A 26,962-nucleotide genomic window follows, 5' to 3' on the forward strand; every position below is an offset into this window, starting at 1 on the left:
GTTCCAGATTAAGGTTATCGTTGAGGGACGCCTCAATGTCAGAACCTAATCCTGAGAATATAGAGCCCTTTGAAAATTACATCAGTGTACATGAGACGTAGGATAAAAACTCCAACATGATTGATGATGTATTTGCGCATTTCATTGCGCATGAGTTCCTTGAATTTGATGATATCGAAACCATGCTCCTTTGATGAATGATAAATGCTAACGTAGATAAATTTGGCCTAAATGGAAAGATGCGATCCAGGTTAAGTTAGATTCTCTAACGAAGAGGAAGGTTTTTCAATGCAGTGATGTTAACACTTCCTAACATAAAACCTATTGACTAATGGGTCTTCATTAGAAAGCGTGATGAGAAAAAGAAATGGTAATCTCGATTCTTGCCTTATGGTGCAAGGCTTCTCACTAAATGCCCTGGAATCGACTACGAGGAGACATATTCTCTCGTAATGAATGTCATTGTACTTCACTACCCTGTCAGTTTGGTAGTTTCTGAATAACTGAACATGCAGCTTATGAATGTGGTCACTACGTATCTTTATGGGGATCTAGATATAGAATATACATGAAGGTTCCTGGTGAACTTCATTTACCCAAGTCAAGTGTCTCTAGATCACAGAGCGCGTTTGTAATGAGGTTAAAACGCTCACTAATTGACTACTTGATTGGGAAGGGATATGTAAATGCCCTCGCATTTCTATGACGAGTTCTGGATTTTATCGTTATTCATGTTGGTGACATGATCTTCATTGGAAGCCCTTAAAGAGTTAAGGGAAACCGCTGAACACTTGAAATCTAAGTTTGAGATGAAGGATCTTAGGAGAACACGATTATGTCTCGGTTTGGAACTTGAGCATCGTGTTGATGGATGCTTAGGTGTTTTGACAAGGTCAAGCCTTCAAGCACACCCATGATCATCCGTAGTCTTGATCCTAAAAAGGATCCTCTTCGTTCGAAGGATGATGACGAAGATGTGCTAGAGGCAGAAGTACCCTACTTGAGTACAATATGGGCATTATTGTACTTAGCTCAATGCACAAGACCGGACATCTCATTTGTTGTGAACTTGTTAGCTAAACATAGTTTAACGCCAACGCTACGCCATTGGACTGGTGTAAAAGATATCTTTCCATACTTGAGATGTATGATTGATATGGGCTTGTTCTATCCCTACATAGAGATATATGATTGATATGGGCTTGTTCTATCCCTACATAGAGATGATGGATTCGGACCCATCACACACCAGGAACGCCACCAACACTAGCATGCGTCCTTTGTCCCTATCCCAAAATGACATTAGCGTTTTGGAAGGTTTCTGATTTTGGGTATCTCTCTGAGCCACACAAATATCATTCCCCAACTGATTATGTGTTCACCATAGGTAAGACCGCAATATCTTGGAGATCTATAAAACATACCATAGTTGCTATATCTTTGAACCATGTAGAGATTATTGCTCTTCACGAAGCAGATCGTGAATGTATATGGATTGGATCCATAATGACTCATGTTCGAAATAATTGTGGTTTAAAGTCTACCACAGATGAGCCTACGAGCATTTATGAGGATAATGCTGCTTGCTTTGAGCAAATGAAGCAATGCTACATCAAAGGCGACAACACTAAACATAATTAGCAACAACAGACTCTCCTCAAGATCAGAGTGAACTAGGTTCAATCTGAGGATAATGTGGCAGGTCATTGCCTAAAGCCACTTTTGAGAAACATGTTGGTAGCATCGTTTGCGGAAGTTATCCGAACTCCCACGATAATAGTAATCAGGGGAAGATGCAAACATCATGGGAGATGTCTACATGTATGGTCTCAAAATGTGAAGGGTGTGTTGTACTCTTTTTCTCCTTCGACCGACGTTATTTTTGTCCCACTGAGTTTTTGTTACTCGACAAGGTTTTTGACGAGGCAATGAGAGGAGCACCACGTTTGAGCGACACAAGGGGGAGTGTTTAAGGACACCTAGTTTGTGTGTCTGGCCCAAACTCTGATTACTAGTCTGAATTGTAATAGGGTTAGTCTTACCTATATCTACAGAGATATTCCAATCATTGTATGATTCAGTTACCTTGTAAGACGCAGATTCTCTGGTTGTAATCCTCTATATAAAGAGGTCCCCTATTATCAATAAAAGCACAACTCATTCTCTCCCAATTTAATTTTCCTAAAACATTATGCTAGTATATTTTCAATATATAAAACCTTACGTTTTGTCGATAAAGTTACATATCTTTGCTTCTCTTGATTTTTTTTTTTAAAGAAAAATCTCTTTGAATTGCAAAGCAAATACACGATATAATGCAAATTGAAGCATAAAATCAAACATATTCTTGCTCACTACAACAAAAGCTATAAAATTGACATGTATAAAAGTCTATCTGCCCATCTTATTGTTTCTTATATTTGTGATGATCATTAGGACAATAGGGGTAGACAGTAGCAAGAATGACCACAAATGACTTGAAGTTGCAGAGGGGAACTTTTCTCAGTAAGGACAAGGTCATATATAGGAATTGAGAGATCCTATAAGAACATTGATGATCATGATCATCACCATGATCATATAGCACCAAACAAAAATCCATCATAAGAACCCTCTCAGACAAGTACTTGATGGGTTTGTAAGAGTGTGTTAAACAGCGACAAGCGTGGCCCGTGGCCCACCATTGTACCGATACTGTCCCAACTTAACCACCCATTAGGTGTTGGGTTTTAATCACAAAAGGCCTCGGTACAATTGGGTGAGATCCACCCACTTATAAGTTATATTTTATTTGTCACTTTTCCAATGTGGGATCTTTCCTCTCCAACACGCCCCCTCACGTGCAACCTAACTCTAGGTCTGCACGTGAAATTAATTCATTCAATTTCCACTTTGGAAATTGGGACACAAGTCTCATATCGGAGACTTGGTCGATACAATCCAAGGCCCACATTGGACACTTGGTAATTTCGATGGCAATACAGGGAACCCCAATTTGGGCTCATGATACGTGCCTACGTGGAGACGCAATTGAAGAAGGACCCGCTCTGATACCATGTTAAACAGCGACAAGCGTGGCCCGTGGCCCACCATTGTACCGATACTGTCCCAACTTAACCACCCATTAGGTGTTGGGTTTTAATCACAAAAGGCCTCGGTACAATTGGGTGAGATCCACCCACTTATAAGTTATATTTTATTTGTCACTTTTCCAATGTGGGATGTTTCCTCTCCAACAGAGTGAAATTAATAACACAAAGAGGTTATGTTTGCAAGACAGTCATGTAATACCCTGCAAATTTGTGACACAAACTATATGATTAGTTAAGATGAAATTTTTGAGATTAATTTTATTATCTCGGTAATCATTAAGGGTGCCTAGGACAAAAATTTTCTGAAATTTTCATGAGTGATAATGTCCAATTTGAGGACTGGGTAAGTTGGTATTAAAGTTCCTATCGAGACGAGTCTGTGGAAATTTACGTGAAATTTTTCGGATACTCAAGCTATTTATTAAAATTTATTTGAAATAAAGGGAATTTAAGTGGTTGAATCTAGATAGTTGTCTATCACCGCTTAATCTTGACCATTGAAATTAAGTATCTATAAGTTAAGACCAGCTGAGGAAGGGGGGAGAAGCTTCTTCTTGCTTCGTGAACATACACACAGTCTCATCTCTATCCACTCACCGACTCACTGACGCCGCCCAAAAACCAATACTCTTAATCTCTATGATTATTATCATGGGAGAAGGAAGGAAGGAGAGGATAGAAAAAAAAAGGACGGAGAAAGACGGGGTCTCTCGGGAACCCTCGAGAAATTCCCCTCTCTCTCTTCTCTTGCAATTTGTAGGAAGCTTTCTGCTTTCTTTACATCACCAGTAAATAACATAGCAAGGCATAGGATTCGATATTAATTATCAATCCGATCACAGCTTTGTGAAGCGAAGATTCACGTAAATTTCGCTAAACCACGCGAATTTCATCTTTACTTGCTCTTTCTTGTCGCTGACACAAATCACGCCAAGACTGGCATCACCATGTTTGATTCTCGTGAAGAACTCATCAGCTAAGCCATGGTTTGATGAGGAAATGTTGAGGTACACACTCCCTCCTTTTCAACTAGAAGGAAGGCGATATGCAAGAGCAACGGCTCTGTTAAATTCCCCTAATCAAAGGTAAACTTGTTGAAATTCTGGTAATTTCAATTCGGGTTTGGGGTGTTACAAGTCACCATCTGGCCTCATAAATTAGGAGTTTGTTCAACTTGATCTGACCAGCTCTTACCATATGTGCTAGTCACTGGAGGATCTAAGCATAGACTAGGACGGGCTCAAGCCTGTTCGAGATTTTTGGGCCTAAAAAAAAAATTAGATGTATACTTTTTTTTTAAAAGTGGGTATTATCCATAGTGGGATAGTCCAGACTCCAGAAGCCCAGCCCAGCCCAGCCGAAGTAACTCTCCACTCCCAACACTTTGTCTTCGTCTCCGTCAATTTCAAATCCAGCCTTAATTTCCTGAAGGAATGACTTATGACTCATCTCCATTCTCGGATTCTCCCAAGCCACAATCTCTTCATAAATCATTCCAGACAAGCGTCCATTTCTTAATTTCCTCTTCAACCTCTTGATTCAAGCAAATTCTGGTTCATGCTTCCACTCATCGACTACGGACTATTGAGCTATTCGAAGTTTCGAACTGGAGAATCGTCTCTCACAGTCTCACTCTCTCCTCCTCCGCCAGTGCCGCATGCGGCTCTCCCTTCTCCACTTCTCTCAGAGAGTCAGAGATCAAGTCTTATCTGGTATGCAGCCTGCTTTCCGAGTCTCCGTCTCCTACTCTCCTTGTTCTGCAAATCTGCAATGTATTGTTTAATTGATGTGGGTTAAATGTGATGCACTGATGTGGGTCTTCTTTCTGCAATTTATTGTTTAATTGATGTGGGTTAAATGTGATGCACTTATGTGGGTCTTCTAATCTTCTTTCTGCTGCAGTGCTGTGCAATTGTTGTGGGTTTAATTGATTATTTGATTTCAAATTTTCAATACTTATCATTATCAAGGTCAGTAGGTTAACTAGGTTTAATTGATTTTGTCAACTTATCAAGGTCTGAAGGTCGATCAGTTCATTCAGTTTTCTTCTTTCTGCTGTGCAATTGTTGAATTTGTTGTGGGTTTAATTGAGTTCGAATTTGTTGTATAACGATGCTCTGCTAAAGTGCTAATCAAGTTTGGGTTTAATTAAAGTGTTGTGCTAATGAACTCTGTGCTTCAAACAGGAGGCTTCTTTATGTTTGTTTGTTTAATTGTGATATGACACTATGAATTGGAACTACGAACTGGAACACATGCAAAAATGGGATTTAATATATATATATATATATATATATATATATATTTTTTTTTTTTTCCTTTTTTTTTTTTGTTTAAGAAATCTTAGCCCGTCCAAGATTTCAATCTTGGATCCACCATTGGTGCTAGTGGTGCTACTCTTTCATCTAATTTAACATGTGATTTGACTAGTAAAGATGGCACCACTGATTATCAATGTTGAATCACTTGCAGTGTCGGTGCATAAAAAAGAATTTCGCACCGAAACAGATACAAAACTTGATTCTAGCTAATGGTTGAAGACAGACCCCGACTGTCGTCAATCGGCGTTGACATCATCTTATGGATGACGCACCCCACTACGTCAGCGAGTTTGTTTTGTTAGTCAATGCGTCACTGAATACGTGATGCCTACAAAAGCTTGAGCAAACTTGCAGATAGGATCATAGGAATAGGAACTTCAGTGGGATTCTTCCTTCAAGTTCGAATGTAGTTGCTCTGCATGTGCATCAAAGTCCGTACAAACACACCTTTCTTACAGTCGGGCTTTGAACCTAAACTAATTGGTGGATTCATTGAGAACTATCGGGCTTTGTTGCAATAGTACACCAAGACACCTCCCTGTCCTTGCGAACCCGAGATTATTATGTATGCCCATGCAAGTTAGCATGTAATTGCCGTTGTGAAAAGTCTTTTTTTTTTTCAAACAACTGAGAATAGACAAACAGTTAGTCTCTAAGTTGAATTTAGACCCTCCCACTACAACGAAAAAATTTATGTCACTGGACCAAATAATATTGGACCTCAAACTTCCAAAATCTCGGTGAATCTTCTTCAACCATATCTCAATCGAGGAATGATGCATTGATTCAAAAGTAAGCCAATTACATGTGGTATTTTTACACTACCGTCATGATAACCTCAAGTAACCAACTTGTTATGAGTTGGGCTAATCTGGTTTAGAATCGTAATTGTCTCCAATTGGGTCGGTTGGGTCTGGCTACGGCCCAATGGACTCGTGTTTTGGATAATTGGAGGGTAAATCCGCTTATTCCCGGGTCACCGCAAGGTCACGGATTCACTACGCCAGATGGCACAACCTGGGTGGCTGGTAATCAAACCCAAGAAAGCGAAGTTAAAACTCTCACATTATCAGCTTTTTTTAAAAAAAGAAACCAAATAATGAAAAAAACCTCAAGAAAATAAAGAAGGAAACTCTGCAAAGAATTCCCCACACTTTTCCCTGGTTTCCGTTCAAACTCTCTCTCTAGCGCCACATGATTTTGTGACCTCTCATCCATACCATTGACGCCGGCGACTTTTTCCGACGATGACCTCCATCACCTCCGTCGAGCTCAATTTCCTCGTCTTCCGTTATCTTCAGGAATCAGGTTTGCAAACCCTTAAGTTCACCTCTGGCTTTATGCCTTCATACTGTAATTAGATTTTGCATGCTAGGGTTTCTTAGCACAATACAGAGAATTTATTTTTCAGATTTCTGTTGCGGAGCTGCAAAATTTTACTGAATTAGGGTTCAAAATTACAATTCTGGGATAACTGTTATATTGGCAGCTCGTTATGTGTAGAGAGGAGGGGGAACTTATAGATCTGAAAACTTTAATGTGTGTAATTTAGCTGTATAGTTATCGGAATCTTAATGTTCATTTTTTTTTTTCCTTTCATATTCGAATTATGCTGCTATAATGTTTGCGGTGAACCGACTAATCATCATTGTAAAACTGAATTTATTGTCATGGTGCTGAGAGTGGTGTTTGTGCAAGTTGTGAAATCCTTTGCTCGCTCTTGGTTCTGTTTCTGTTTCCTTTTATTATTTTGGTGAAGCTCGCATTAGGTTATGATGTTGCGGAACTTTAGCTTTAAGATGATGGCCATATATAACTTTTTACCATTTTTTGCTTGCTGATGTAACAGTCACTGTTAGTGCAATTTCTATGCCTTCATCAAAAGGAAAACTAACTGAATGTGGTCGGTATATAAGATTTGAGAGTTAGTAGTATTGATACACTACCCATAAGCTAAGCAGTTGCAGAAGTAGACGATATTGTAACATCTCCTTAAAAGTTACAATAGTAGAATGAGAAGTGTGGAATAACCTTATGAATGTTAATAAAAAAGCAGATGTCCATCCATAAGTACGTTGTACAGTTGTTATCAAAAGTGTGAGGAGTAAAGCGACAAAGATGTGCTTAAATCAATCTACCATTAGAATGCTGTTTTTGGTGCAATGGATTCTTTTGTTTACCTAGTTTCTTTTTTCATCACTATTGCAGGCTTCACACACTCGGCTTTTGCTCTAGGATATGAGGCCGGTATTAACAAATGCACTATAGATGGAAATTTGATTCCACCCGGTGCTCTCATTACATTTGTTCAAAAAGGGCTTCAGTACTTGGAGATGGAAGCCAACTTGAGTAATGTTAGTATTCTTAGGTCTTTTCTATTAATCTAATTTTGGCCGTTTATGTTGAAATTTTGTATGCACAACCCAGAATGTATGCTAATCAGTGTTTGTTTTAAGCTTGCCAGAGTGATGCAGAGGTGGATGAGGATTTCTCTCTTTTACAACCTTTAGATCTCATCCAAAATGATGTTAATCAACTACGCCAATTGATAAAAGATAGAAAGAAAAATTTGCAGAAGGATAGAGATAAGGACAAAGACCTTGAGAAAGAACATGAAGGAGAGCGTACACGAGTAAGAGAGAAGGAAAGACTAGAAAGGGAGAAGGAATTTGAAAAGAGCAGAGAGAGGGTAGAAAAGAATAAGGAGGTAGAAAAGAACAAGGAGCAAGAAAAGCATCATGAGGACCATAATGACAGAGATAGGGCTACAGACCAGGAAGAAAAAGTCAATGTCAAACATGAAGAAAATGGAGCTTCTGCAGGTAAATGATCGTTTACCGAAAATATCTTCTTTTCTTTTTCTTTCTTTTAAATTCCTTGGGATTTCCCTAAGTTCAGAATAAATACAAAGATGAAGCAGACCAATGTGCATAGTTTGGTTGTGACTATATGTTTGTTCAATGATTCTTTTACTTATATGACTGTTATGAAGTGAGAACTATGACATAGTTCCTTACCTTGAGCCAGCCCTGGTATAAGAGAGTTCTTAACATGTTCGTTATTTCAAGGATCTTAAATTATATCTTCCAGGATAAATCATCTTTTGGCTAGCAATGGACTAAGGAATATATATTTTGAAATTTGGAGGATCAACTTTGTGCTTAAACTTTTGAGATTGGGAGTTTGTAAAGGAAGTATGGAATAGTTTACATCCTACATGGGATAGGAAGTAAGAAACACACCTAGAAGCTCGTGTTGAATTAAGAGCTGCTACAGTGGGATGTGTTTCTCTTCAGAATGAGCATGGTTAAAATTTAATGCCAATTGCATGCTTCATTTTGAGCAATTGTCCACCAAATTATGCATTGTTCACAACAAAATTTGGTGTGCGTTGAAAAAAACAATCAAATTTCTGTTCAACTCTATGGTAAGGCGTAAGTCATCGGTTCAAATCTGATAAGGAAAATGTTATAGAACCCCTTTTCACTTTACCTAATAGAGCTGCAATTTGACATTATTTCTGCATTAATGGTCTCTACAGATACTATTTTCCTGCAATTTTTCTGTGGTAATCATATTTATGTTTGTTGGAGCAGAACCAATGGATATCTCGACAGCTTCAACATCTCAGGCATGTGAAATCCCTAGTTCTGATGTGACCATTCTAGAAGGCCATACATCTGAGGTTTGAGCATGTTTTATATATTCTGGCATTATGCACCTCGGCTCTTTTTCTTAGTTTCTTCTGTTTCCATATGCATGTCTCTATGTAACATTTTATATCTCTTTCTTTCTTCATTAGGTCTGTGCTTGTGCTTGGAGTCCAACTGGATCTCTTCTTGCATCTGGGTAGGTATTTCATTGTCAAATTGTTCATATTTAGTTACCTATCTATTATCTATTTGGCTACTTTATCAGTTATGTATTGTCACTAGGGTTGAGCACTGCCGAGCAACATGCTAACCCTCTTAGCCTTTGGCAACTTATCTTTAAATGATACATTTGTTTGCATATATTAGGTCAATGTCTCTCTTTTCAGAGTCTGCACACTTTAGTTTTAACTATCTGTGCTTGTTATTAATTATAGCAAATGCAACATTGTTTAAGATTGACATGATTCAGTGATATGGGATAATCATGTTATCTTTCTGCCTGTAATGCCTATTCTAATATGGGTTGTTGAACACATGGTGCTACCACACTAATCTCTTGGGATGCGATTTTAAAAATGTTGTTTATTTATATATTTTTTTAAATTCTTTTCCCTCTCCTTCCCTCTCTCTTTACACTTTTGGTTAATTACTTTCTAGGTCTGGAGATTCTACAGCTCGCATTTGGCCAATTCCAGATGGAAGCTCTAGATCTGGTTTACAAAATGGTGCTTTAAATGTGTTGGTGCTAAAGCATGTTAAGGGTAGAACAAATGAAAAGAGTAAAGATGTCACGACTCTTGATTGGAATGTGAGTCATGTTACTTTGCTTGATTATCTGATAAGGCCTATCAAATTTCTTGTAACATATCTGCTTGCCATATGTATGTTCTTTGCAAGTGTTGTTTCAAGTTTCAACCTGCTAGAAAAGCATCAAGTTTATGTTCTTTTCTTTGTAAAAGCAGAAGTATAAAGCATGCTTAGTATATAAGGAGAAACAATAATGCTAACTTGTAAGGGTTGGTGCATCACGGCCAAAAGCATTGACTGGAGCCAAATGTGCGCAATTTTATTGGCTCCATGAATACATGGTTTCTATGGAGAGAAGACCAGGTTGTTTGCTGTAAAACATGAACTTAGTACATGAAGGGATTAGTGGTGCAACGAGTTGTCTTTGCTTTCACTAGTAACAGTTTTTGCTTTATAAGATGTTGCTTAATCAATTCATCTTTTTGGGGAAAAAAAAAAAAGAACAAATGCATTCCACCACATGTCGAGCATGCTACTTTACTGTATGGAGCATTTTATAATTTATAGTGCAGTAGCTTCTTCTCTCTTGTTTTCTACGTCTTCTAGATATATATATATATGTATTTTACCTCTTAAATGTATATGTAAGCAAAGCTTCCTTTCATGCAGGGAGAGGGAACACTGCTTGCAACTGGCTCATATGATGGGCAGGCAAGAATTTGGAGTACAAATGGTAAGCAGATGATTATCGTGATTATCTTTCCTGTTTTTCTCTTGTTTCAGTTGATGTCTGATTTTGAGATTACCATTCACCAATCTTTTTGGAAGTTCGTCACGAGTTTAATCTGGCTGGTATCCTTGATCAGGTGAACTAAGGAGTACTTTGAACAAACATAAAGGTCCCATATTCTCTCTAAAGTGGAACAAGAAGGGAGATTATCTGCTTACGGGAAGCTGTGATAAAACTGCAATTGTGTGGGATGTGAAGGCAGAGGAAGTGAAGCAACAATTTGAGTTTCATTCAGGTATCTCTTGTTTTTATAAAACAACCAATGTTGGTTTTCTGCTAAACAATTTCTGTTGTTGTGATTAACACTTTCCCTCCCCATCATTTAGGTCCAACACTTGATGTTGACTGGCGCAACAATATGCAATTTGCAATGAGCTCCACAGACAATATGATATATGTTTGCAAGATTGGAGAAAACCGCCCTATTAAAACTTTTGCAGGACATCAGGTATGCTTATACATTCAGCCTCTTTAGATAAAAAAGAGGTTAATTCTCCTTTTAATATATTATTTTTCATTTTAATGTAAGAGTGGAAAGGTAGGTTTAGATGTACTTAAATTTTTGAAGATCTGTTTGCAATGCCCAATTCAAGCCTTAGTTCTTTTGATATTTGTGCTCAAGTTCAAGTGAATAATTACTAAATCCTATCTTTGCATTCCTAGCCATATCCTTCTAGAATTTTTTTGTTTTGTTAAAGTTTACTCACCTTAGTCACCTGCCTTTGATCAGTCAAGTGGAAAACCCCGACTATTTGGTACTTGAATTTGCTCAGGTAGCAAAAATCAGTCACTTGATTGCTTTTGAGGACTATTAGAAAAACTTTCGCTGATCTAGGCACCTTTTTTCAAACCTAAGGTACTTGTTTCTCCCTTTTGTGGCTAATCTAAGAAATTTGGCTGTTTCAGGGTGAAGTTAATTGTGTGAAATGGGATCCAACTGGCACGCTGTTGGCTTCATGTTCTGATGATATCAGTGCAAAGGTTATTTTCTTTTGACATTTTAAATTTGTACTTTTCTTCTTCTTTTTTGACACAAAAAATGGGAGAGTTTAGCCACGGTAAATGTAGCCTACCAGTCTGAGTACAATTCCCCACTTCATAGTTAGAGAGATAACTAGGTTAATCAGATATCAATACAGCATGGGGAATGTGGCATGGCCTTGGGTTTAAATTTAATTTCACATGCTGCTTGTTAGAACTCGAGTGTTCTTATCACAGGATAGCATTGGGTTTAAACTTGATTTCATATACTGCTTGTTAGAAGCTTGAGTGTGATAAGAAAACTTTTATTTTTCTTATTTCTTCTTGGGCCTTGCATTTTCAAATTACATCTATCACATTACTGAGAAATATATTGTATTTGCTGCTTATATGAAATCATGGTATAGATATGGAGCATGAAGCAGGAAAAGTATGTTCATGATTTAAGAGAGCATTCTAAGGTATTCTTCAGCTCTGTGTCCTTTCAAAGTTTGATCTGTGGGTTTTCAATCAGGTTCTTGCAACTTAGTTTTAAGGATTCATAGAAGTATGTGAAACTGCATTTCAGGAGATATACACTATCAGATGGAGTCCGACAGGACCAGGAACAAACAACCCTAACCAGCAGTTGGTTCTGGCAAGGTAAGTATGCGGCTTCCCTGATGAAGTGAGATGGCACTGGATTTTCTAGATTTGTATATATCATGTCAGCAATTGCTTCAATTTTAATTTCTCTTGTTTATTTAAGAACTCAAATTTTTTTAATAGACAGCATTTACATGGGTTCCATATTTTTTTTTTTTAAACGTTGTCAATTTATAGTTTAGATAAAGCCAAATGTTCTCTACTCTTAATTATAGTTTTGTTGCCATAAACTGTGCAGTGAGAATCCTATTCTTAAGCCACTGATCTTTATTCATTCTGTTGCATTTGCGTTGTGTTCTAATTTTTTAACTCGAACTTGATTTTAACATCAAACCTGAGCAAACAATAATCTTAATATTTAGATCTATTTTAGTCTTGATGCGAATCTTTGTATGAACATTGCGATTTCTGAACTGACTGTAATGTTAATATATTACTCTTCTTCAGATTAAAAACTTATCCTGTCTTTCTAAAGTTCCAAGGTCTGTCTGTTGTGCATCATGTGCAGTGCGTCATTTGACTCTACTGTAAAGCTATGGGATGTGGAACTAGGAAAACTTCTCTACAGCTTGAATGGACACAGGTACTGGACTTAACAGAACCATAGGAGAGGATAATGCCAAAAGTTGGTTTCTAGTAATAAATGTTGGACTGCTCCCTTTGCCAGACATGCATTTATAGTTAAAGCTAAAACAGATGTTATATTTCAATTAATACTAATCTGACTTCTTTTATTTTTATTTTTATTTTTATTTTTATTTTTATTTTTATTTTGTTGGATTATATGTATTAATACTTTCAATTTAATCAACAGGGATCCTGTTTATTCCGTCGCCTTTAGCCCAAATGGTGAGTATTTGGCCAGTGGATCTCTTGATAAATCGATGCATATCTGGTCACTAAAGGAAGGCAAGATTGTGAAAACATACACCGGCAATGGCGGTATATTTGAAGTTTGCTGGAACAAGGAAGGTGACAAAATTGCTGCATGTTTTGCCAACAATACAGTCTGTGTTTTGGATTTCAGAATGTGATTCTGAGGTGAAGATGCTAAGCTGATTTCGTGTTTTGAGAATTAATTGAATGTCAAATCCCAGCCATAGATTAGTTTGTTGGATTGATTTGGATGGACAAAAAGTGTACTTTTAGTTGGATTAGGTTTGGTTTTAACCATAGATCAGATTGAGGAACTGTTCACTAATCTTCCTTCGGTTAGTTTGTAAGTTATCATGTCTTTATTTTAACTGTCAACCAGGCTTATGTTAAGGGTATGTACAGGATTATATTAATTTAGTTTGTAACCTATTTGAGATGGGCTTGTTCAATGGAGCTTGCTTCTCACACATGCTGTTCTTCCAACTTTTTCATAGTTTTATTTATTTGTTTTTTGATTGGGTTGAGTCACTTTGAATCAAAACGTTCACTTTCCCAACTGAGTTGAGGAACTGGAGATTACTTCCCTGTCAGATTACATTATGGCTACATGAGGCTAATTTCTGTGAGATGAAAACTACAGTATGCATTTGCATTACAAAAACAAGGTATAGTCAGTGTAATACATTATTTACCAGTAATCACCACAAGAGCATGAACCATTCACAAAGTGGTGAAACCTATTTCTGTCCCTCATTACAATCTTTCGTCCAGTGATTTTTGATATTAACTTGGTCACAGCATGACAGTCGGAACACACACGGAGGTTCTTCACGATTTTGAGGGTAGTTCCGGGTTGAGTACTGATCAGCCCGAAAGCAATTGCAAGCTTCTCACTATGAACTTCAAGGGACTGCTCTTTTTCCTTCTCCCCTAGATCGTGTAAGACAGTTTCTGTTTGTGGGGTGTAATCGTGGGCCTTGAGCCAACCATTTATCTTCTCGATCATCGTATATACCTCTTTGGTCCTCGGGCACTTCTTATCCCCGGCTAGGAACTCATGTACCTTATTATTCACTTCAATTGAGCTACAGCCGGGCTCCTTCTGAATCCCACTGTTTTTCATCAAGGTCCTCACCTTTGCCACCCCATCCCAGTTCCCAGCTGCGGCATATATGTTAGAAAGAAGAATATATGTTCCAGAATTCGCAAGATTTTGTCCAACAAGGAACTCTGCTACCCGCTCTCCCAAATCAATGTTACCATGGAGTCTACAAGCTCCGAGTAAAGTTCCCCATAAGACTGGATCAGGCTCAATCTTCATGTTCTTGACAAACTCATACGCTTCTTCTACCTTCCCAGCACGGCTGAGAAGATTTACCATGCATCCGTAATGCTCAATCTTTGGTTCGAACCCATATTCATCCTTCATTGAACTGAAGAAAGCTCGTCCCTCGCTGACCAAACCAGCATAAGCACAAGCATTCAAAACACCAATGAACGTTATATCCGTAGGCCGGTACCCAATTCTACACATCTCACTGAACAACTCCAATGCCTCTCGGCTAAACCCATGCATTGCATACCCAACAATCATCGAATTCCAAACAACAACATCCTTCCCGCCAATCCCATCGAAAACGAGCCTTGCATCCTCCCAACTACCACACTTACTATACATATCAATCAAAGCAGAACCAACCTGTACATCAATCCGAATCCCATTATTCTCAATGTACGAATGAAGCCATCTACCAGACTCAAGAGCTCCAATCTGCCCGCACGCAGAGAGCAAAGACAGCACAGTCACTCCATCCGGCTTAACTTTGGCCACCAGCATTTTCCGAAACAGCAACAAAGCCTCATTCGGCATCCCATGCTGCGCATACCCGTCAATCATCACATTCCAACACACCACATCTCTCTCTTTCATTCCATCAAACAACACACGGGCCTCATCCACCTCTCCCCGCTTCGCATAGCAAGTAATCATGGCCGTTAAAGAAACCAAGCTTCTCTCCGGCATTGTATCGAACAGCTGTCTTGCACCCACAACATCCCCGGCTCTAGCATAAACATCCACAAGGCCGGTCCTCACATACAAATCGGAATCGAAACCGAACTTGATTGTCTGGCAATGAAGGAATTTTCCGGCATCAATTGAGCATGACTTCATCAATGCGGAGAACGTGAAGCAATTGGGTTGGACTCCATTTGTGAGCATTTGGGTGTAGAACATGAGAGCAAGGTCGTGAAGGCCGCGTTTGGAGTGGCTGTTGATGATGGAGCTCCAGAAGAAGACGGTGGGGTTTTGGGTGCGGCGGAAGAGAGCGACGGAGTAGTCGAGGCGGCCCAAGGAGGCGTAGGAGCGTTGGAGCTTGAAGTTGAGGATTGGGTGGTGGTGGTGGAGGTTGTGGCGGAGGAGAAGCGCGTGGGTCTGGAGGAGGTGGTGGATGGAGTTTGGCTTGTCGATCAGGAATGTGAGTCTTTCAATTGATGGTGGGTGGTGGGTCGGAGCGGTGGTGGTGACCAAAGGGATGGTGGAGCTCATGGCTTACTGCCAGATGTCTCTCAAACGTTTGGCGCCATCAAATACTGATATAAAATCATGAGATAAACCAACTGATAAAAGAAAAAGGAAAAACTCATAGGGGTCCAAATCGTGATTGCTATAGCTTTCCGGAAAAGGAAAAACGTCAGGAACAAACTACGATGTGTGGGCTTTTTCAGGCTTTCGGGTCGTTTAGGGTCTCAAAACTGCAATTTACTATTTTTCAGAATTTTCGGTTTTCTAGTTTGTTTTGGATTTGTTTTGTTTTTACCCGTGGGCTTTATGGTTTCATTGATAGTCGCCCTAGGGTTTCTTTTCTCATATATAAGCAACCTTAACGACTGCAGAATCTATCTTTTATCATATTATCAATCAAATTGAGAGTTTTCTCATTTATCTCTGGTGGACTCCAGAATCCTTGTTTTAGGTTTATTGCTTGTAAATATAGGGTTACTTTCCGACTGCGTCAGGTGGTATCAGAGCAGGTCTTCCCTGTCTCTCCTATTTACCTTAGTAGCAATGGGTGAAGTTAATTACAAAAGCAGATCTTGATGCTCTTACCGCAGCGTTTACCGCTGCCTTCAACACCATGAATACTCAGATTGGAGAAATTCGTGGATTGTTGGGAGAGAGGAACAACAACAATCGGAATAGAGGCAGGGAAGGAGGCTAGCGAGTTAGGGCTCCACGTGGTGAAGTTGTTGATAATAATTCAGAATCTGATTCTGAAGAAGAAATTGTGCAACCTGAACAACAAGGACAAGCTGACTAGGAATACAAAGTCAAGGCTGAAATTCCTTTCTTTTCGGGCAACTTGAGTGTGGAAGATTATCTGGATTGGCAGCTTCAGGTGGATAGATTCTTTGAGATTATGGAGGTGCTTGAACACAAACAGGTTAAGCATATTGCCTGGCGATTGAAGAGTACTGCTGCAGTTTGGTGGGATAAGCTGCAGAATACTCGGAAGAAGCAGAGGAAGCAGGGCATTAAATCATGGCGAAGAATGAAATAGCTGATGATGGAGACGTTCTTGCCAGATGATTATGAGCAAATTCTGTACAGGTTGTATATTGATTGTGTACAAGGCACTAGGACAGTGGCTGAGTACACTGCTGAGTTCTTACGCTATTCAAAGCGTAATGAACTAGGAGAAACTGAAAGTCAGAAGGTGGCTCGCTATATCAGTGGGCTAAAGACTTTCATTCAGGAGAAAATTGGGTTGCAAACTGGGTGGACTATGACCGAAGCTTCTAGCCTAGCATTGAAAGCAGAATTATTAGAGAAACCTTCACGAGCTTCTTCTTTCCAGAGGTATACCTATCAAAGGAGCACAGAGTTGGTGAACTCCTCAGCTGGCAAGGGTAAAGCCATATAGCAGAATTCATAGAGTGCTCCTAGGGTTTCCAATCCTCCTTGTAAAGGGACTAGCGGTTCTAGCAATTCTGGTGGTGCTCAAAATAGGGTCCCAAATCAGAAGCCTAATAATTCCTATGCGAGGCCTACAACAGAAATCTGCTATGGATGCAACAAGCGTGGACATAGGTCTAATGTGTGTCCGGAGAGGAGACAAACTACCCTTATGGATGATTATGATGAAGATGATGAAGAAGTTAGAAGAGGTGATGAATATGAAGGGGTTGAGTTTGCGGTGGAGAAGTCTCCTGAAAAGGTTAATATTGTGTTGCAGAGGATCTTATTATCTCCTAAGGAAGATGGGCAGCGGCGCAATATTTTCAGGTCACTTTGTTCCATTAATAACAAAGTGTGCAATCTGATTGTGGATAATGGGAGCTGCGAAAATTTTGTAGCCGGAAAGTTGGTGGAGTATTTGCAGTTACCTACACAGCCTCATGAGGCATCTTATTCTCTGGGGTGGGTTAAGAAAGGTCCACAAGTTCGAGTTGCTGAGTCCTGTAAAGTACCAGTATTCATTGGTAAGCATTATAAAGATGAAGTTCTATGTGATATTATTGATATGGATGCTTGTCATATTTTATTTGGGCGACCTTGGCAATATGATGTGGATGTGACTTATAAAGGTAGAGATAATGTGATGATGTTTATGTGGAATAGTCATAAAATTGTCATGGCCCCTGTTTATCAATTTGAGAGATCTGGTGTAAAGAAAGGGGAGAGTTTTCTAACCTTGTCTAGCAGTGAATTCGAGATGGAGGAAGCCTTTAAAGAATCGGAAGTTATTTGTCCAGTGGTGATTAAAGGGTTGTTGACTGCAGAAAATGAAGATATGGTGATCCCTAAGGAGGTGCAGAACATATTGGGAGAGTTTGAGGAGCTGATTTCGGATGAGCTGCCCAACGAGTTACCACCTATGAGGGACATTCAGCATCAGATTGATTTGGTTCCTAGAGCTAGTTTGCCAAATCTACCCCATTACCGCATGAGTCCTAAGGAGAATGAGATTTTAAGGGAGCAGATTGAAGACTTGCTGAAGAAAGGGTTCATTCGTGAAAGTATGAGTCCTTGTGCAGTTCCAGTCCTCCTTGTTCCTAATAAGGGCGTGTGTTGATAGCAGGGCTATAAATAAGATAACTGTGAAGTACAAGTTTCCTATTCCTCGTTTAGATGACATGCTTGATGAGCTGGAGGGTTCCAAGGTGTTTACAAAGATAAATCTTCGAAGTGGTTACCACCAGATTCGAATAAAGCCAGAGGATGAGTGGAAGACAGCCTTTAAGAGCAAGGATGGGTTATATGAGTGGATGGTGATGCCATTCGGGTTGTCTAATGCACCCAGCACCTTTATGAGGCTTATGAACTAGGTTCTTCGTCCTTTTATTGGTTCTTTTGTCGTGGTGTATTTTGATGATATATTGATATATAGCAGGACCAAAGAAGAACATCTGGTACATTTGAGGCAGGTTTTGGGAGCTTTACAGGAAAATAAACTGTACATTAACCTGAAAAAGTGTACTTTCTATACCAGCAAGCTGTTGTTTCTGGGTTTTGTGGTTGGAAAAGAAAGCATTCAGGTTGATGAAGAGAAGGTACGAGCTATAAGAGAATGGCCAGCTCCAAAAACAGTTTATGAGGTGCGGAGCTTCCATGGTTTGGCTACTTTCTACAGGAGATTTGTAAGAAATTTCAGTACCATTACTGCTCCTATTACTGAATGTTTGAAGAAAGGCAAATTTTAGTGGCGAGAAGAACAAGAAAAGAGCTTTGCTTTAATCAAGGAGAAACTTTGTACTGCACCGGTTCTTGCTCTTCCCAATTTCGACAAGGTGTTTGAGGTTGAATGTGATGCTAGTGGCGTGGGAGTAGGTGCTGTGTTGTCACAAGAGAAGAGGCCAGTAGCATTCTTTAGTGAAAAGTTAAGTGAAGCTAGTCAAAGGTGGAATACTTATGATCAGGAATTTTATGCAGTGTTCCGGGCATTGAAGCAATGAGAGCACTACCTAATTCAGAGAGAGTTTGTATTGTTCACTGATCATCAGGCCTTGAAGTACCTTAACAGTTAGAAAACTGTGAACAAGATGCATGCAAGGTGGGTTAGTTTTCTGCAGAAATTTCCTTTTGTGATTCAGCATAAATCTGGTACTCTTAATAGGGTGGCAGATGCTTTGAGTAGGAGGGCTTCCTTGCTGGTCACTTTAGCTCAGGATATTGTGGGTTTTGATCTCTTGAAAGAATTGTATGAGGAAGACGTTATTTTAAGGAGATTTAGTCCAAGTGCAGTAGCAATCATGCAGTTGCAGATTTCTATGTGAATGATGGTTATTTATTTAAGGGCAATCAGCTATGTATTCCTAACTCATCGTTGAGGGAGAAACTGATCAGAGATCTGCAATGGAGGGGGTTTGAGTGGACACTTGGGCCGAGACAAAACTATTACTAGCCTTGAGGAGAGGTATTTCTGGCCACAGCTGAAGAAGGATGTAGGAGCTATTGTAAGGAAGTGGTACACCTGCCAGGTTTCTAAGGGTCAGTCCCAAAATACTGGTCTTTATTTACCTTTACCTGTTCCTGATGATATTTGGCAGGATCTTGTTATGGATTTTTTGTGTTGGGGTTACCCCGAACCCAAAGAGGTGTGGATTCTGTGTTTGTGGTAGTTGACAGGTTCTCCAAGATGGTGCACTTTATAGCTTTCCAACTACTGATGCTTCCAATATAGCCAAACTGTTTTTCAAGGAGGTAGTTTGTTTGCATGGAGTGCCCAAGTCCATTACTTCTGATAGAGACACGAAGTTTCTTAATCACTTCTGGATTACTTTGTGGAGGATGTTTGGCACAGCTTTGAATCGTAGCAGCACAACTCATCCTCAAACTGATGGGCAGAAAGAGGTTACTAACAGAACTTTGGGGAACATGGTCAAGAGTGTTTGCGGGGATTGGCCCGAACAATGGGATTCTGCCTTGCCACAGGTGGAATTTGCTTATAACAGTGCTGTGCATAGTGCAACAGGGAAGTCACCTTTCTCATTAGTTTATACTATTGTTCCTCGACATGTGGTTGATTTGGTGAAGCTTCCTAAGGTTTCTGGTGTTAGTGTTGCTACTGAGGGCATGGCTAGAGATGTGCAGGCTATTAGAGAAGAAGTTAAGGCCAAGTTGGAATAAACTATTAATGCTAAGTATAAAGCTGCAGCTGACAAGCATCAAAGAGTTAAAGTGTTCCAAGAGGGCGATGACGTGATGGTGTTTTTGAGGAAGGAGAGGTTTCCTGTTGGTACCTACAACAAGCTGAAGCCAAGAAAATATGGTCCTTTTAAGGTGCTGAAGAAGATCAACAACAATGCTTATGTTGTTGCACTTCCTGATTCCATATGCATTTCTAACACCTTTAATGTAGCTGATCTGCATGAGTTTCATGAAGATGAGGTTCTTTATCTTGAAGAGAACTCGGGGTCGAGTTCTTCGGAGGTGGAGGAGACTAATGTAGAATGAATGGCGATCCAAATTGGAAAATGAGGAAAACCCGGTTTGCTGCAACTTTGGCATTCGGTGTCCGAATGAGTTTTCTCATTTATCTCTAGTGGACTTCAGAATCCTTGTTTTAGGTTTATTGCTTATAAACTTAGGGCTACTTTCCAATTGCGTCAGATTACATACCAACATAGTCAACTTATGTCTTAATTATAGAAATTAATAAGAAGTCAAAATCTAATTGAATTGAAAGATGATCGAAAACCTGATACAGCATTTAAATACTTGGTGGTGTTCTATAATTTTTTTATTCATGTATTTTTATTTTAGAAAACGAAAATATGATGAAAATGTGTTCGGCAATATATTTCTCAAAACATGGAAAACAAAAATTGAAAGTATATTCAACTTTTATTCTGAGAAACTGAAACAATAATTTGACTTTTTTACTTTTCATTTTCCCAGTTTAGGAAATATGGAGAATATTTTTTCGCACTAAATTATTGAAAAAGTTTTCAAATTTGAAAAAGTATAATCTGAAAATAATTTTTAAAAACGTGGCTGAATAGGTTCTTACAATGTCATAAGGCAAACACAGTGGGTGTGAACAAATGAAGAACCTAAACGAAATGCAAGTAAATAGAAAAGAAAAGAACTTTAGGAGGATCAGGGGTGTCAATGCAGATGACGTCGCTTCAGCGGCTTCGACTTGAGGAGGGGGACATGTGTCGGTACAGTTGACCTATTGACTGCAATTTGAAAATAAAGGGTTAAGGTCGCAAATTGTGAAAAAGAAAAAATTGAAAAAAAGGGGAAAAAGGGTCTCAGAGTTTAAGGTTTAGGGTTCTAACAATCGCAAGAGAAGGCGATGTTGTTTGCTGAGCTCTCTCTATCTCCGTTCACAATTTTTCAAAATTCTTATCATTTATTGAGTATAATGATCACATTTTTTTAACTCTAAAATCTATACATACAACAAATATTTTCAATGAAAACATCTAACTAAAATGCAAAAAAACTTATTTACTGTGGATCTTGATTAAAATTACCAAGTGTGTAACTGCACAACAAAGACATACCTAAATTTGAGTAAACAAGTGTCTTGCTTGTTGGCTTGTTGCTTTCATATTGGATTCATTAACATGTTTGTGTATTGATAGTTTTTTTTTTTTTTTTTTTTTGAAGTGGGCCTGGTGCGGCTGCCCTGCCTTGATTAATGAAATTGCAGAATACAAGAGGGGGACATAGAGCCTGAACCCCAAATTACAATAAGCATAGAGAGAACATCCTATAATAAAACCCGGATTCTCCACAAAATCTATGTATTCTAACAAGCACCAATTAGCAAAGAGTGCACGAATGACTACTCTATTTGCTTTGACATAGTGGTGACATATCGGAAAGAGAACTCTATTACGAAGAAGCATAATTACCTGCTTTAGCACAGCTTTCCCACTATGTTGCCGCACGGAAATAAATCCGGCGACACTCAATTTCATCCTGCCACTAGGAGGTTGTGTCCATTTGATCAAGCAAATAGTTCGCCGCCTCGCTAGGCCAGACAAGGCACACTGAGTGTGCATACCGGGACAAAGCCCACGTCGCCCTAACCAAAAGTGGTAGGGACTTATTGCCGGCATAGAGCCACGTTTAACTAAAAATAAGTAAAAATAAGACAAAACAGAAAAGATAAATGGGCCAAGGGACAAAACCCAGACCCAACCTCCAACAGGCCCAAGTCGAAGCAATTGGGTGCAGAAATCAGAAACCTTACATCCCACCGGCGCCTCCGATGTCGTCCCACCACCGGCGGCAGAGCCACCGCGACTGTCGTCGAGCCATCTAGCCTCGCCGCCCCTCAGGTCGGAGCCATACAGCCCAAACCAAATCGGGTCTAACATATCCGATCTGAACCCAGTGGTTCTCGACGATGCCAACGTCCGGCCATCACCGGTAGGCGATCTCCGAAAACGTGACACCACCTCGAAACATCCACCAATCCATTCGCGCTCCTCCCTAGGGCAAGACGATGCCGACACCGCCTTCCAGTCATCAGCCCGCCCTTGTCCTTCGCCGGCAAGTCCGCTTATCGCCCCGAACAGCAAAGCCATCATTCTGCAGCCAATACCCCAACTGGACCTATGAACATCGGACACAAGGTCCATTCTAGCCCATCCGACGACGCCGCCACTAGGGCGTGCCGTCGGACCGGGCATACAATCTTGCCGAACGACTGCGGCTCTTGTTTTTGAGAGAAAAGGTGTAGGGTTGTTGTTTTTTTGTAAACTGTATTGATAGTTTATGAATCCATTGATGTGTAGTTGTGTCTAATTGTTTTTTGTCGGTATTAATGATTTGTAGTTTCATCGTATGATTGCTAATTCAAAGTGATATTATTATAGTTATAATTTCAGTAAAAACTAAAACGGATAATTTTTATTTTTTAGGGTCTTGATATTAATATTTGATATTTCCAATAGTTTCGAGAATGTTTGCAAACATTTAATCAAAATTTTAATCGAAAAGTCAACAAACATTTAGCAAAATTTGAACCTTGTTTGCTCAAAGAATATCAAAACTACTCAACCATCCTTGTCAAGGTTTTATTTAGTTGAAATGACTTTATCTATAAGGATCTGGATCAAGAGACGTCATATTTTACACAAATTTTGACACACTTTGTGAGCCATTAGACTTTAAAATGCTTAGCGGAACTACATGGGGGCGGGAGATGGCCCTGGCCCCCCCAAACTTCTGAAAATGTACATGTGTACATCTGTAATTGGTTGTGGATTTAATGAGATTGAGACCATAATCATCATGATTGGCCCCCTCAATTACTCAGCTATGCATGAACTAATGAAAGCAATAAGAAATAATAATATATTTCACACAATTTGTTTATCTAATCTATTAATAAATGCTTGTGAAAAAATAAAAAGAATACCTAAATAAATGTTGTAAAAGAAAACATTAATACATAACTTAAAATATTAAAGCTTGATTTACAACTGATAAATATATCATATGTTAAATTAATTTTTATAATAGATTTTTTTGTCAAAAATACTTCATCATTTTTCGGCCCCCCCACATATAACTTTCTAGTTCCGCCACTGGCTTAGTGGTTCAGATTTATTATTTGAATGATGTCAACACAATACCAAGTGATGTGGAAATTACATGGGGCATTACAAATTTCTAATCACTTTTCTTCATTAAAAGAAAAAAAAATTAAAATTTAAAAAATCAATGTCAACAAAAACTAAAAAGAGGAAGAAGAATAACAGAATAAGGAGTATTGTTCCTATCAATATTGTACACGATCAAAAGAAGAAGAAAAATAGCAAAAAAACACTTAAGAACGCCAAAAGGGATTGGTGCCTTCAACCTCGATTGGGCTGTATGTCTTTCAGTTTAGAATGAGCAAGCATACCCGCCATAAAAGAGTGCCACATGAATAAGGATTGCTGAAAATCTTGCAAATCCTGATCCAATGGATAAATCTTACAACTTCATTATATGCACTTCTAAAATTTCTTATCATCCACATGGTTGGCATTAAGCCAAATACATGCAAAACTACATGAGAAATGTATCATTTAACAACTATTCTCCACAATACAATCAAGACTTCACACAATAAAATGATGAAAAGTTTGAACCTCATGGGTCCTTTATGCGGTCCAAGAACCGAACTGGCCCAATGATTTTGTAAACTGGCCCAATTACTCAAATTCCAAAAACCCTAAATTAAACCCTTGGTTTCCCATTTCCCAAATCCCAAACTCCAACCCCATGGCTTGGCGCGGTGGATCGTCCCTGTCGAGATCTCTGATCTCCGCCGCAAGAACCTCCACCGCCCGATCACCTCCGTCGATCTCATCCCTCCCTCGCTCTCCTCCGCTCCGTAATATGGCCTCCGCCACTCGCCGGACTCTCTTCTCTCTCCCCGCCAATGTGGGACAGCTGGCCTGCGCTCAGTCGCTGCTGCCGTTCCACAGCGCCGTCGCCTCCGTTCGTATGACCAGTCACATCTCCGGCGAAGCGCGCGCTTTCTGCGAGTTGTCTCAGGGTACCTCCATTGATCCCTCGTAATTGTACGGACTTTTCTATTTCGTTGCTTATTCTTTTCTAAAGAAAGAAGTGAATTTTTGTTGACTTATTCTTCTCATATGTGGTTATTAGACTGAGTTTCGTTGCTTATTCTTCTCATATGTGTAAAGAAGTGAACTTTAGATGATGATAAATTCATTTAGTGAGGAAAGATGGAAACTTGGGAACTATTTGTATGCATTATCATTATACGTGTTTCCTCAATTGTCTGTGTGATTTGTTATACTTGAATCTTGTGATTCTAATACCAGCTTAAACCCATGATTGAAATGCCAAGGAGTTTTCTAATGTTGAAATGAACTATTGTCTCTGTTGTATTTAGCATTGTTCTGATCATCCTTATGGATTATGGTGGTGGTCTATGAAAGTCATATGTGTAAGTCGTTGAAAGAATGGTGACTGCTATGATTAGAACTGTCCATTCAGTTGTAATGTATGATCTCTAGTGTTGGGCTATCCGACCTTTAACATTCAATTATTTGAGTATTGATTGTTACATATCAGCTTACTGGTCCTCTGGGTGTGTTGTAGGTACTTGAGCATACTTGGGTTGGATCAACACAGCAAGAGTTGCTGCATTAGGTGGGGCTAGTAGTACATCCAAGAGGAGAAGAATTCCGTGCTCCTTAATCTTGATAAGGTTGCGTAGGAAGTGATGTCAAAGTGTAGTGGATAAGTTCTTTCACAACTATTTTGTACTTTTTGTTATAAGATATTTGACTTGTAGAGGCTGTTATCTTTAAATGACAAGATCATACAATTTACTTGTCTGATCATATATTTTTTTTCTTCTTCGTATTTATTGTGTCTAACTTTTGAGATCCAAAGAGAAATAAATTTATTATGTTCAATTGGTCTCCCTCCTTTAGCTGAATTTCTTTTTGCTTAATCTTATAGGTTTTACAGTAGCTAAGTTAATGAGTAAACTATCTATAGAAGGTTTCAAGCTCCATGATTGCTCAAGTTGTTTCTGTTGGATTTTAACAAATGTCAGACCCTCTTTATGAAACAGTTGAACTTCATGCAACACGGTGCATATAGAATGCAAGTTGGTTAATCTTGACAAAATGGTCTCTTACCTATCTTTGCACGTTCTGAATGTTTTTTTCTTACTTCAAGCTCCATGATTGCTCAAGATATTTCTGTTAGATTTTAACAATGTCAGACCCTCTTTATGAATCAGGTGAACTTCATGCAACATGTTTCATATAGAGTGCAAGTTGATCATCTTTATGAATTAATCTCTTCTCTATATGTCCACGTTCTGAATGTATTTTCTTGCTTTAGGAACCGAAACGATTCTTGGTGTCTCAGCATTATGGAAATGAGTAGTGGAAATTGTATTTTTACTTTGATGTTTTTTTAAAATATAGAAGAAGATTGTACTTATCACTCGTGAGTCTAGATAGCGGACGCCCTGTCATTGTTTCATTGAAAATTTGAAATAGAGTGGACTCCTTGTTCACTGTTTTGTAACCTCTTCTTAGCCTTTTCTCTTTGTTAATGAAAGTTGGGTTTCCCGTGAGAAAAGATTGTGGAAGATATATGCACGGAAGGACACAATCATATATAGGGTTTAGGAACAGGGCAAGATGTGGGTGCTTGCTTATGTGCTAATGAGCATTATAGTGATTTATTCTCTATCACCTCACATGCTGGTGTTTGAACCTCACCAGGCACTCTACCCTGCGGCACTTAAAAGCCTTGGTTAGTGCCGTTGTCTCTTTTTTCACATGTTACAGACTGATATGAGTTTGCAATTTGGACTGATTGAAGGGCCAAATTGAGCTAAGGCTCAAGTCGGGCTCATAATACGTTTAGATTCTCACACACTGAAACAAGCATTGTGCTCACAGTACACTCCAAGTCACTATCTCACTTTCTTTTCAGGGGCTCATGGTCTGTTGTCTGTCGCTTAAATTATTAACGAACACGGAGTCCGTCCGGAAACAAACAATTGAAATGTGATAGCAGAACTGAACCTCATTCCAGCTTTCTATATCTGTTTGGAAGTTGGGACTGCTTCGTTATGAATTGCTTGCAGTCGGCAGTGCTTTACCAGAGAGCACTTGTAACTCTTGTTGTAATCCCCAGATAGACTTTTCTTTGCTTCTTTGAACTCTATAACTACGGTTTAGGTATTGCTTTTGACATGTTAAGGCCTTAGGAAGAACCCCTTAAATTCAGATGAGACTGGTTGGATAACAGGTTGAGTGTGAAGTGACCAGGCAAATGGATAGTCGTCCAAGGGAAAGAGACTATCACTTGCTTACAAGAAATGAAGAAACACTATCTGAACCGGTTTA

General features: G+C 39.1%; 2 protein-coding genes across 2 annotated transcripts; one reads left to right on the forward strand and one right to left on the reverse strand.

The window, feature by feature from the left end:
* Window positions 1-6,512: 6,512 nt before the first annotated feature.
* Window positions 6,513-13,572, forward strand: LOC133721447 (WD40 repeat-containing protein HOS15). Its single transcript, XM_062148070.1, has 14 exons — window positions 6,513-6,721; window positions 7,622-7,767; window positions 7,878-8,235; window positions 9,010-9,098; window positions 9,216-9,262; window positions 9,724-9,874; window positions 10,483-10,546; window positions 10,680-10,838; window positions 10,930-11,051; window positions 11,510-11,584; window positions 11,992-12,045; window positions 12,153-12,226; window positions 12,738-12,812; window positions 13,044-13,572. Exons 1-14 carry the CDS (start codon window positions 6,661-6,663, stop codon window positions 13,261-13,263), a joined length of 1,695 nt encoding a protein of 564 aa, XP_062004054.1. The 5' UTR covers window positions 6,513-6,660; the 3' UTR covers window positions 13,264-13,572.
* A 150-nt stretch (window positions 13,573-13,722) lies between these two features.
* LOC133721438 (pentatricopeptide repeat-containing protein ELI1, chloroplastic) lies at window positions 13,723-15,726 on the reverse strand. Its single transcript, XM_062148059.1, has one exon. It carries the CDS (start codon window positions 15,651-15,653, stop codon window positions 13,794-13,796), a length of 1,860 nt encoding a protein of 619 aa, XP_062004043.1. The 5' UTR covers window positions 15,654-15,726; the 3' UTR covers window positions 13,723-13,793.
* Window positions 15,727-26,962: the final 11,236 nt, after the last annotated feature.

Source organism: Rosa rugosa, chromosome 1, assembly GCF_958449725.1.
Source record: "Rosa rugosa chromosome 1, drRosRugo1.1, whole genome shotgun sequence".
In the NCBI taxonomy this organism is placed as follows: domain Eukaryota; kingdom Viridiplantae; phylum Streptophyta; class Magnoliopsida; order Rosales; family Rosaceae; genus Rosa; species Rosa rugosa.